Below are 12,940 nucleotides of genomic sequence, written 5' to 3'. Positions count from 1 at the left end.
CTTCATTTGTATGCGCGTATCGAGTGGACCTTCCTAATAGCAACACGCTTGTGTGTTGCTGCCCTCTACGTTCGTTGGTCATGAGGTTATGCATTGTCTTTCTCTGTTTTTGTTTTTTTCAAACAAGTTTGATGCTATTGTCAGTATTGTGCAATTGTGTAATGTAGCATGGAAAATATTTCCATTGTTTTGATCACTTTGTAAATGACCTTTATAGGGGATACCAGCTTTTTTCTCTTTTAATACAAATTTACATTAGTATTGCAACAAAGTCCATGCATTTTTTGGCAAAGCATACACTGTATGTGTATTTGTATGCAGTACTTTAAAGGGAAAAAAATGAGTTTAAGCCGTTAGAAGTCAGGTACTTTTGAAAATGGTTAGGTTTCAGTGGAACTTGTGTTTGATGTACTGTGGGCCTAGTAGGTTCATGGATATATAAACTGGTGTTTGCATGAGGCAGATGGGTCAGAAAGTGTATCTAGTTTCTTTGTCTTGAACAGCAGTCGCATCTGTTGTATGTTAAAACTTTGTTCCTTGTTAAAATTCATATTTTAGGTGCTTTACTGATTTTTATTTCTGTCCTTTAAATACCTGAATGCTAAAAGCCTATCAGAACTACATAAAGAGCCTCGTCTTAAAAAAACGGCAGAAAGTCCAACCAGTTTGGATATAAAATATTGTGTGATTAACTATTTATGAGTGTCTGACACTTAATTTAAAAAAAAAACTTTCTTGCACCCCTTCAAAAGGTTGTTCATCTGTGTGGATTTAAGTGATATGTTCACTTTGGATAATAGTTGTGAATTATAAATATTAGAAAATATTTTGCTATTTGATCACCTTGTTCCAATGAAAAACACAGTTTTCTTAACAAATTCCTTTGTATATCTTCCTTGAAACGTGTACCCTATGTCAAGCATTATAATTTGATATGTTTGCACATAGTATTAACGTTTTGATTATAGTGATATGGCTGTGTTGATATCTTCAGAGCATGAAGGCTTCATTTTATATTCAAAACTTGAGATATGACGCATAGATCTTGCGGCTTAACACCAACCCCTAGAAAATGAACAGATGTGAGATTACACACTTCTGTTCCCACTGTTCATACAACAAGCATTGTATTGATCTGCACTGTGGTGCACAGCCCCTTTGTGTACTGGTTCGTGTGTGTGACATAATGCTAACGGGATGGAACAGAGAGGCATCATATTACAATGCTAATTGAACTGTCATGAATTCTGATGGTTTAGCTGTTTTTGTCAGACCACAGAGCTGTTTGGCAAAGCGACCAGAATTAACAGATGACATACCTGTCCTATCTTGTCCTACCTATCAATCTATTTTGCAACACAGTCACACTCACACACACATACTCATACTCAGGAAATCGTTGGCGGCATCAAACTAACAAGGATACATGAAAGTGCACAGGAAAAACTCTGGTATTGTGTTACCTGTATTGTGATAGCTTCATTAAGGTGAAACCACTTGCAAATTATTTAGTGATCTACTTTGCTGTTTGGATTGATAGGTCAGAAAAACTGAAAGTTTACATAACCTTAGTCCTGATCTTATCTGATATGCCTTCTGTTGTTGTCACACAATGTTGATAGCACTTTTTTTTACATTCATGTTTCCTTGTTAAGTTGATTGCATTTGTGACTCCAATTGTATCTTTTCTTGTTATGGATTAATCCATCTAGAGCTTGGATTTCTGTGATTGTTGTTAGGCAAAGAAGGAGCTTGTGTTGCAGAAATGTGATTGATGTATTTTGTTGGATCGAGGGGAAAAAAACTGATGATCATATAATGTGGTGATTCAATGTTCAACGCTTGAAGTCTATTATATATTTCCTTATTCAAACTACTTATACCGGTATGCTTGCATCATGATATGATGCTTTGGAAATGCAAAATGTCTAATTTTACAGGCAATGAAATGAGCGTGTGCTTCAGCAGCCATGGATACTAAATTTCAAAGGATGATGGAAATTTTCTTGGGTTGATCCAACTTCTGAAGGATCTTTTTTGTGAGTTTACTCTGTGATTTAGTTTGTAAATGTGGTGGTCAAGTAGCACCAATGTCAATATTTTTTATATTAATTTGTCCTGATGACTATTTCACAAAGTCAAATGTGAAAAATGAATTTTAATATCCTGGTTCTGTGTGGTATATAACAACTCACTGCATTGGTTAGATTATGCTCAGAGGACATACACTATATTCATCAGTCAGACTAGATGCATCCAATATATTGTGCCTATTGGCCCTTAAGGCATGTCTAAAGCTTCGGTAGAGGATTACTTATCATACATGTAGCATCATGTAACATTCTTTTACAAAGTTGTGAGGTGAACCTTTTTTTTATCCTATATTTGTAAAATTTGGGATTGAATTTTCTTCCAAATGAATTGATTTGTTATTCCAAAGCAAAGACAAACCTTACATCCTAAAATTGTCAAATCATTCTATGCTTGAGAAGTGGCTCTAAACCTAAACAAAAAAAAAAGAATATGCAAATGATTTATTTTGATAATTTTTTTTTTACTCTAGAAAAAAAATTGAATTAACCCCTGTTGTGAAATTCGAAAATCCCACTTTCCTAGCAAATTAGAGTACTTACTGGTATGCAGTATTCAGTTAATTCATCATTAAAATGCTCCCACCTCCCCCCCCCCCAAAAAAAAAAAAGTATTGTAGTAACCCTGCCTGCTATGATGTATTATAAATCTCTCAATTGAACTGTGTTGTCAAAAATGCTGCAATTATTGGTAAAATGATGGAAGTTTGTTTTGCTTTCCATGAATTTGTTAGGTTTTCATACAAATAAAAAGAAAAACTGGATAGTTCTCTGGCTTTTAATTCTTTAGGGAGAGTATCTCTACAAATTTATTGAGGGAAATGTTTGAGAAACCTTGGTGGAAATGAATAATCTTTTGATTGGTTGGATGAACATTCTTTATTCGAGTTGTTGTAAGGATTGAAATGATCAAAATGAATGAATAGAAAGGTTATCGCCTGTCCTTAAGGATTCTCCCTGACAGGCTTCACTGTCATCACTAATACACTAGGCCTATATAGTGATGGCTCTTTTTTTTTCAAGCTGAGCATTTACATAATTGGACCGGTATGAAAGGCTTTTCGTGATTGTCAGCCAGAGTTTGATGGAGATTTTCTCTGGTTTGTGCTTGGAGTATATTTTATCAATGATTTCTATAAAGATGAACATTTTAAATAGATGAGTGGATCAGTATGACAGATTTCTTGTGATTTGCAGGCAGAGTTTGTAGTGGGTTGCTCCTAATATTTTGCTGAGTGTGTTCACAAGTCATTGCACAGCATTTTATGTTTGTTGAATTCATCTGCTCTTGTTTGCTTAGGAAAGGGAGAACATCTCTGACAGAAATTTATTCATCTTGTGCACAGTGTAGTCTTGACCATGTTAACTGGTTGGTGTTCAACAAACTGACCTATAAATGCAGCTTTGCGGTAGCAGTCTCATCTTCTAGATTTAATTCTGAAGGGGAGAAATGGGAATAAAATGATGGATCTAGAAAGGAAGAATATAGGAGAGCTGCAGTATGGAGCAGGATGACTTTTCTATTTCGAACGGACCTGCCATCCGATGGATTTCTATCTTCATGAGCAATACTTCTTTAAGTGCCCCTTGATATTAATACTTGATCCCCAACAATGACTACTAATTAAGTGAAAATAAGCCATCGTCAACAATGAGAAGCTGTTATCCGACCTCGAGTCCTGGTGATGATGATGTCTTCATTGCATCAGGCTACAATAACTCAGGAACACGTACTTGGGTGTCAAGTTGTCAGGGAAATTACTTTGACTTTGATACTCAGAAGCTGCAGATTTTAAAGAGGCTGAATGGGGGACATCAGGAATTTGAAGAAGGAATTGAAGATGTTACATGTAGGAAATCAAGGTAAGAAAGAAGAAATGGCAGTCTACAGTGGAAAGTAAATTAAGAATAAATGAGTGATGAAAACTAGCCATTGATTATTTGTTTTATACAGCGTGTCCCCCCAAAAAAAATGCAAGAGTCACTCTAGATGAGTGCTGAAAGAAGGCTCATATTTCTGTGTTCAATGGACCATATTATGTAAAGTTTCAGCCAGTTGTTTAAATTAAAGTAAACGCTAGTTTAGGATTATGAAATTATATACGATATCAATTTTTTTTTACATTATACTCATTTAGAGTGCCATTGGCATATTTTTTGTGGGACACATACTTATTTATCTATTTATTCTTTATTTAAAAATTAATCAATTGATTGATTTGTCTCATTTTATTTTAGTTGTTTATATCCATCCATTCACACCATCCATTCACCCATCCATTTATTCATCCATCCATCCATCCATCCATCCATCCATTCACACCATCCATTCACCCATCCATTTATTCATCCATCCATCCATCCATCCATCCATCCATCCATCCATCCATCCATCCATCCATCCATCCATCCATCCATCCATCCATCCATCCATCCATCCATCCATCCATCCATCCATCCATCCATCCATCCACCCACCCACCCACCCATCCATCCATCCATCCATCCATCCATCCATCCATCCATCCATCCATCCATCCATCCATCCATCCATCCATCCATCCATCCATCCATCCATCCATCCATCCATCCATCCATCCATCCATCCATCCATCCATCCATCCATCCATCCATCCATCCATCCATCCATCCATCCATCCATCCATCCATCCATCCATCCATCCATCCATCCATCCATCCATCCATCCATCCATCCATCCATCCATCCATCCATCCATCCATCCATCCATCCATCCATCCATCCATCCATCCATCCATCCATCCATCCATCCATCCATCCATCCATCCATCCATCCATCCATCCATCCATCCATCCATCCATCCATCCATCCATCCATCCATCCATCCATCCATCCATCCATCCATCCATCCATCCATCCATCCATCCATCCATCCATCCATCCATCCATCCATCCATCCATCCATCCATCCATCCATCCATCCATCCATCCATCCATCCATCCATCCATCCATCCATCCATCCATCCATCCATCCATCCATCCATCCATCCATCCATCCATCCATCCATCCATCCATCCATCCATCCATCCATCCATCCATCCACCCACCCACCCACCCACCCACCCACCCACCCATCCATCCATCCATCCATCCATCCACCCACCCACCCACCCACCCACCCACCCACCCACCCACCCATGTATAATATTACCTTTCTATTTGATTCAATTGTCAATTTGCTTTATTTTTATGTGTTGAAAATACTTATTATACTTCTAAGACATTGTTTATCATGCACTATACATGTACTTTATGCATTGCCAAGTAATAATTCAAAACTTTGAACTTGAATTTATTTGTAACCTTCACAGCATGCATTTGGATTACACGACATTTGCTCCACTGATATTTTATCTGGTCTTAATATCTCAGTGGGCATAGGGTTAGAGTTAGGATTGTATTACCATGGACCTATGAAGAGATGGACGATTAACGCGAGCATTTCTTTGACCCAATGATAGTCACCGTCACCTGGTTATGCGCATCTTAATGAGAACATACAGGTGTTGTAACAATAGCAATTACCATGACTACCAAGGGTATCTGATCACTCAAAGACGGAACAGTTTCCCGGTCTTGACTTTTGTTGGCTGATCCCCTGTTTCAGTATGTGCCTTTCAGTCAATTTGCTTCATATATGGATCAGCAAACTTGAGAAGCAGACGATTTTTATGATATAAAATATGATATTATTCGATCCGCTAACTACCGCTCACACATAAGGACCTCAATAACATTGAAAGATACACGATCTACACATGTTATGTGCCACGTATATCTGGAATATTATGGAGAAACTTGGGAAAATTGAATTTTAAATGGTAAACAATCAATCACAATATTGCCTCTATATCAAAATATGCAGACATTTCCCCAAATAAAACACATGGAACTAAGATTAACAAAGGTAAACAAAAACTGCACATCGATTATCCATTATTTCATTGATTTTCTATCAACTGCGCATATAATTTGTGAAATATAAATGTCCAATAACGAACTAATTCAGTCCCTTCTCACGGTGACGATCATAGGACCAAAGAAGACTAGTATGAAGAAAATGTTATTCAGATGACAATTACCGTCACCTGTTAGTGAATTCATTATCTAAGCGATGAATGTCCATCTCTTCATAGGTCCATGGTATTACACAGTGTTTGGTTCAGAATAAGGATTAGGGTTTATTTACTTTTGGAGGTTAGGTTTTGTGTTTGGCTTAACGTTTAGATTTTCCATCAGAACAATTGTCGCTGGAGCAAATGTCATGGAACCAATGAGAGATATACTGTATTGTACAGTAATTTTTCAGACACCAAGTCTGTCATGTTGTGGAAAGTGTTTTACTTCATTTTTTTGATATTTTCATTATAATGGATCATGAACTTTATTATAATATTGATTTTTCTTTTTAGTTGGATTTTTATTGGATGTCAGCCTTTAAAAAGAAAATGATTAATGAAACTGAATTGATATTGATTGGAAATGAGATGCATGTTTCTTTTTTGGAAGTCTCCCCTACATTCAATAGAGATTTGACAGTTATTTTACCTACCGGTATACAATTCAACTTTAAAAAAAAGAATCATTGCAACAGAAGATTGCAGCAAATAACTTTGTCTGTCTGAAAGGTAAAATTGTCAGGAGAAGAAAATTGATTTTCCTGAGAGATTCTATAAGAAATAATCAAGTTTGTTTTCCATTGAATTCTTTGATACTAAAGGGGTATTTTATAAAGTCTCTAATATGATTTATTTGAGGTATCCAGGGATTGTAGATTGATCCAGGGAACAAAGCCTATGGGATCGCTGTTCTTGCTTTCTTCATCTCTGATTAATATTATAAATCCTTACAGCAATGTTGTCTGCTGAGACTCTTCCTATTTTTTCCATCTCAGATATCAATGTGAATGGTTGAAGCAGAATCTTCTTCCCTCATTGTTTTGTCTGTCGTTCTTGTTCAACCAGAAGTCTGTCTCTCCACCCCACCTACAGATTATATGCCCCCCTCTCCCTGTGTCACACTCTTTTTCTCTCTTCTCGTACTCTCTCTCCTCTCTTTCCCTCTCCCTTTCTCTTTCTTTCTCCCCTCTCCCTTCTCTCTCTCTATCCCACCATGTCTCTTCTCTATCTTCCTCTCCTCTCTTGCTCTTCTTTTCCACATCTCATCTTCTCAGACTCTTAATTTTTCTCTTCCATGTCTACTCCCTTATGTCAAATCAGTTTATTGTAGTTGCTTTCATTGGTATGAGTGTAGCAATCTTTTGTATGTGAAGGTGTAATGGTTATATAAATTGGTACACTCTGAAAAGCAGAGTCTATTAAATTGATCAGCGCTCAGGCTATAGGGGCAGTGCAATTACTGGCTTGTTTTCAATTTGTGGTGACCTCAAAATCTCTCTAAAGTTAACAAAAGGTTACCTGAAACTACTGTGAGAAAAGTGTTTCAGTAAACTATCATAACTTTTGCAAATGACCATGAATCTGAGTGATATTTACCTTTTTGAAAATAAAAATAGTTTCATTGACTGTCCATGTCATTTATTTCATTGTTATTTGAGTAAAAATCGAGAAGAAATCTCACAGAACCTATTTGTCAGCAAAAATTTGACAAGTAAAAAAAATGAATGAATGTGATTTGGTTAAATATACTTTTTAGCACACCTACATGGTTTTCAATGGGTGTTGCCTAGATGATGAATAACACACGCAGCACCCCCAGGCAAATCTGGGGGGGGGGGGTGCTTCAGCACCTCTGTTTCCCACAAATTCCCAGGGCCATGTATCTCATGAAAATGCAGTAAATGTTATGAATATTCAATGAGACGTATGGATATGTCTGGAAAAAAGTTTGAGTGTAGTGATTTTAGACAATGAAATGAAATTTAGCGCGAAATGAAAACTGTTTGATTGTTTGATATCATTTTTTTCAGGATAATTTGATATCATTTTGAGTCTTAAAAATTTGAGAAAATTTTGTTCACATACATGGAGGCAGAAAATAAAAGCTAGTGAATTTTCCTTGACAAATAGACTAATGTGTGTGAATGTCTGTTAGATATTCAAAACGTTTGGAGGTATTATTGTCAAGTTAATTACACCGCTCTGCTGGACCTGAATTTTTAAAAGATTTGCTTTGCTTTGCTTTCATTGAAAATGCAGGGAGGGGGATCAGACAAGGAAATAAGCTTATATTTGATCCCTTTTTGAAGTTGTCTTAAACTCCATGTACACAGTCTCTATAATTCAAAGATAGAGAATATCATGTTAGTATTTTCAACAATCTGATATGTCCTCCTATAGTAGTTCTTGCCAAGTACCCAGATGTGCAATGATGGGTACTTCCAGTGTGAACAGTTAAAGGACAAGTCCACCCCAACAAAAAGTTGATTCGAATAAAAAGAGAAAAATCCAACAAACATAACACTGAAAATTTCATCAAAATCGGATGTAAAATAAGAAAGTTATGACATTTTAAAGTTTTGCTTAATTTCACAAAACAGTTATATGCACATCCTGTTGGGTATGCAAATGAGGAGACTGATGACATCATCCACTCACTATTTCTTTTGTATTTTATTATATAAAATAGGGAATATCCTATTTTCCCCCTCCTTGTCAAGTTAAACAAAGATTAATTCCTCCCTGAACACGTGGAATTAGCATTGTTTTAATACTATATGGTTCAGTCAAGTTGGTCCTTATTGTCAAATCAACAAAAAATGAAATATTGTATAATTCAAACAATAAAAACAAAAGAAATAGTGAGTGAGGGACATCATCGACTGTCTCATTTGAGTTGTGCATATCACTGTTTTGTGAAAAATAAGCAAAACTTTAAAATGTCATAACTTTCTTATTTTACATCCGATTTTGATGAAATTTTCAGCATTTTGCTAGTGTGATTTTTCTCTATTTATACAAGTCAACATTTTTATGGGGTGGACTTGACCTTTAATTGTCATTTCCCTGCGTAAGGAACGCACTACTGCTCTAAAATTCTCTCAGGTGTCAAAGTGTTAATCGTCGAAATCAGTCCATGATTGATCAAGCTATGAAGAAGTTTTATTAGATTTAGAGAAATCAGCAGAGCCGAGCTGTCTCTTAACTGTAGCATTGATCGGCCCATTCGCTGACTGCTACCAGACGTGCATGTCCCAGCAAAGTTACCCAGGATATTAGTATCGATAGTTGGTAACTCTGAGTATCGGCTAATATGTGACCAGCCACCCTAAAACCAACAATAGGTCGCCCAAAATTAATTTTTGAGTTTTATTGAGTTTGAAAAAGCACATCATAAGCTTTAAAATGATATATATAACTCAAAATTGATCAACAATAACCTACAAAAGTACTTGATGACAGCTTTATTATTAAAGTGATATTAAGGAGAAAATATTGTTGGCATAATTGATAAACATCCAAAACTATGAGAGAAGTGAAAAAATATCTCATTTCCCTAAAGCAAAATATGATTACAACTATCCAACCATGGGAGAGATGATGCTGTACTACTCATTGGTTTTCATTTTTTTTTTCTTCCTTTTTTAGTATTGATGACTTGCTGATTGCCAGACATGACCCAGAAGAGATTCTTCTTAACCTTGGCTTTGGTGGATCACCTGACAAAGATGCTGTCGATCGCATCCCTTCCAGGTTTCTCCAAACACAATCTCGGGCTAGGGGTATCTCAACTGATCACTACCTCTATCAGATGGATGAATTAGAAAGAGGATGTGGTGAGCAAATATATCCATTTATTCCTCTATTCATTATTTTCATCTAAATGATGATGTAGTAAGGAAATATGTTTGTACTTGAGGAACTGGGAAATTGGGTTGCAAAATAATTGCAACTGTATGATTGAGTTTTGAATAGAAAACTAATCAACAATATCAAATTACTCATCGTTAGAGAAGATATCTTTTCAGTGTGGAAAATGACCCATTTTTAATGCAGTCATGATGTGTGATATCATGCATAGATTAATTCTGTGTTGTGATATTCGTGAGATACCTACAAAATATGAGCTCTAGATGCTATAGGAAACAAAGAATGAAATTTTAATTTCAGATGAGACATTGACATCATGACTCCCTCAGTTTGATATCGCCTATGTTCAGTAATGTTCTTTAATTTTCTGTACAAAGTTGTAATTCTCTCTGAAGTTATTACTTTTAATTCCTTTATCTGATATGCTTTTGACAGTGATCAATTAAGTTTATGACAGCATACATGAGAACTTAATTCATAGATACTTAAGTTTGAGTAAATGAAATCTATTGATTATTAGTGACAGCAATATACAGTGCGTCCCACAAAAAACGAAACCGAGGTTTAGCGATAATTTATCATAACTTACTCACAAATATAATAGACAAATGACCTATCATTGTAAAGCTTAGAATTTCTTCTTTCAGATGCTACATGTATAACATGTGAGATTTCTCATCCACGCATGAGTGAGTAAAAACAATTTGAAGAAAGGATAGCAAAAAGTCATTTGGCGGGGGGTATCAAAATTTCAAAAAGAAAATCACATGCCTAAAAAGTTCAATATCTGCTCTTTAATTTGATAGCTAAATCGCAGAAAATGGTCAAAAAACAACAAAGCTATGTTTCTTCAAAACAATGTGTTTCCATAATTTCATGAAACATACATGTTTTCACCGGTTTCTCACCTAAGCTATCACACGGTTAACAAAAGACTCTATGCATGGCTGATCGTCAACAAAACGGAGTGTCGAGTAAGTCTGAAAGCTATCCAGTAAGTCTGGAAGCTATCCAGTAAAACCTCTTCATTTTATGAAATTATTGGAATTCAAGCCTTATTTCAAATAAACAGAATTAAATTAAAGAGCAGATATTGAAATTTTTTAAATGTGATCTTCTTTTTGAAACTCAGATACTGCCCGCCAAGTGACTTTTTTGTTTCCTTTCTTCAAATTGTTTTTGCTCACTCATGCATGAATGATAAATTTTCTAAGTTATTTGAAATGAAAGAGGAGACTCTCAGCTTTACAATGATACTGATGGGTCATTTGTCTATTGTATTTGTGATTAAGTTATGACAAATCATCGATAAATCTCGGTTTCGTTTTTTCTTTGACGCACTGTATAATATGGTTTGTTACCAACTTCTCAGTAACCAAAGATACCATATCTCTCTTTTTTGTATCCCATGGGATATCTTGTTATCCCCTAATTTTGGACATTATTTTAAAAAATATTGAAGAAAATTATTATTTTGCCATCCCCATAAGATTTCATAGGTTAATCAATGTTTTGGGAATTGTCTGCAAGCTTGACATATTCTAATGTTGCGCTTGATATTGCGGTGTATCTAACATTTCCTTTAAATAGTGATGTCACAAAAGAAACTACTTGTAATGTCACATTAATTTTGTACTAAAACTATGCCAGGGATAAAAAATTCTATTTAATCACAATTGAATGTGTCTGAGATAAGATCATCAGTAAATCCCCAGTAATTTCCAATTTTTATTATCTTGTGGAGTAAAATAATGATTATTATATTGGATCTTTCATGGAATACATGCAAGTATTGTAGCTTGCAGTATACTCAAGTCCATCCAATACCTAATGAATATCTATACTTCAATTTTTTTTTATTAGTTTGAACTTTGTTTACTTTTAGGATTTAGTCTTGTTGGTGGTCTTAGAAGCTTGGGTCCTGCCCTTCGTAGATCATCTAGAATGTCTACCTCTCCAATAATTGGTCGTGAACCTACACCTTCAAATGTTAACAGCACACCTGTCAACGTCATTGTAGAACCACAACATGAACAGAAAGAAACTCAACAGAACAAACTGCTAAAGAAAGAACCATACAAAGGGCTTCCTGATGATGACTTGAACCACAATGTTGAAACAGTACAAACGCAAAAAGGGGTCAAATATGAAAAGGGTCACAAGATCAAAGGTCATCATAAGCTGGTTGAGCAAAGCAATGTTGATGACATTGAACTGACTCCTATAGGAGAGTCATCTCCAGTTGGTCATAAAACACTTCATGGTGAAGGTCAAAGGACAGAGGTCATATCAGTCTCAACTGCACCATCTACAGGACAGGAGAAAGAAAACATGAATGTCTTGAAGAACCAAAGGAATGACCCTCCCTGTCGACTTGGATCCAAAATTCAAAGTGGATGTTCTAACCTTGGCAGGAGACCACAGAGAGAGGTAGATATTGAGCCTAATGAGAAGTGTAGTGTTATGAAGGAGATCAGCCAGGAGAAAGGATTGGCTTTACAACCAAGGATAGCACAACTCAGTAACACCCATACTGGAACAGTCACTGGTCATGGTCTGCACTCAAGGGAAGACTCATTTGAGTTTGAAGAGGTATGAAAACAAGATTTCTGTTATTTTTTTAATGTTTTTTTTACATCCATTGCCAAGTAGTTAACATTGTTTCTCGTTATCAATTTATGAAATTCATGTCAGCAATTTAATTCAAAATTTTATTTGATGATTTAATCATTTAACCAATGTTTGTTAATTTTATCCATAAAAACTTTGCAGTGTATTCTCTTAGCATAACATGTATCAACCAAAAAATTACTTTTTTTCTTTCCAGGGCTCTTTTTGGAGAAACTTAAAAATTTTCCAGGGCTACTTTTTCATTTTCCAGGGCTCTTTTTCCACTTTCCAGGGCTACAATTTCTGGAGCTATTTCGCGGCTTTTTTGCGTTTGTGTGTGTGTGTGTGTATGTGTGTGTGTGTATATATATACACGGTAGCTAGCATATACCAGGGAAGTATAACACTTCCCTGGTTTGACCTTCGCA

At 35.7% G+C, this 12,940-nt stretch overlaps 1 protein-coding gene across 2 annotated transcripts in view; it reads left to right on the top strand.

Moving 5' to 3' along the window:
• Positions 1-1,727: 1,727 nt before the first annotated feature.
• The window catches only part of LOC129254487 (uncharacterized), a 29,674-nt gene continuing 18,461 nt past the window's right edge, over positions 1,728-12,940 (top strand). For both annotated transcript variants that reach the window (XM_064113091.1, XM_064113028.1), the window contains exons 1-4: positions 1,728-2,039; positions 3,391-3,953; positions 9,681-9,868; positions 11,788-12,494. In XM_064113091.1, the coding sequence (XP_063969161.1) occupies positions 3,742-3,953; positions 9,681-9,868; positions 11,788-12,494 (1,107 nt within the window). In that variant the 5' untranslated portion in view covers positions 1,728-2,039; positions 3,391-3,741. The remainder of the gene's footprint in view (positions 2,040-3,390; positions 3,954-9,680; positions 9,869-11,787; positions 12,495-12,940) is intronic.

This window comes from Lytechinus pictus, chromosome 1 (genome assembly GCF_037042905.1).
Source record: "Lytechinus pictus isolate F3 Inbred chromosome 1, Lp3.0, whole genome shotgun sequence".
NCBI lineage: Eukaryota > Metazoa > Echinodermata > Echinoidea > Temnopleuroida > Toxopneustidae > Lytechinus > Lytechinus pictus.
This window is presented reverse-complemented; position numbering and strand designations above follow the sequence as displayed.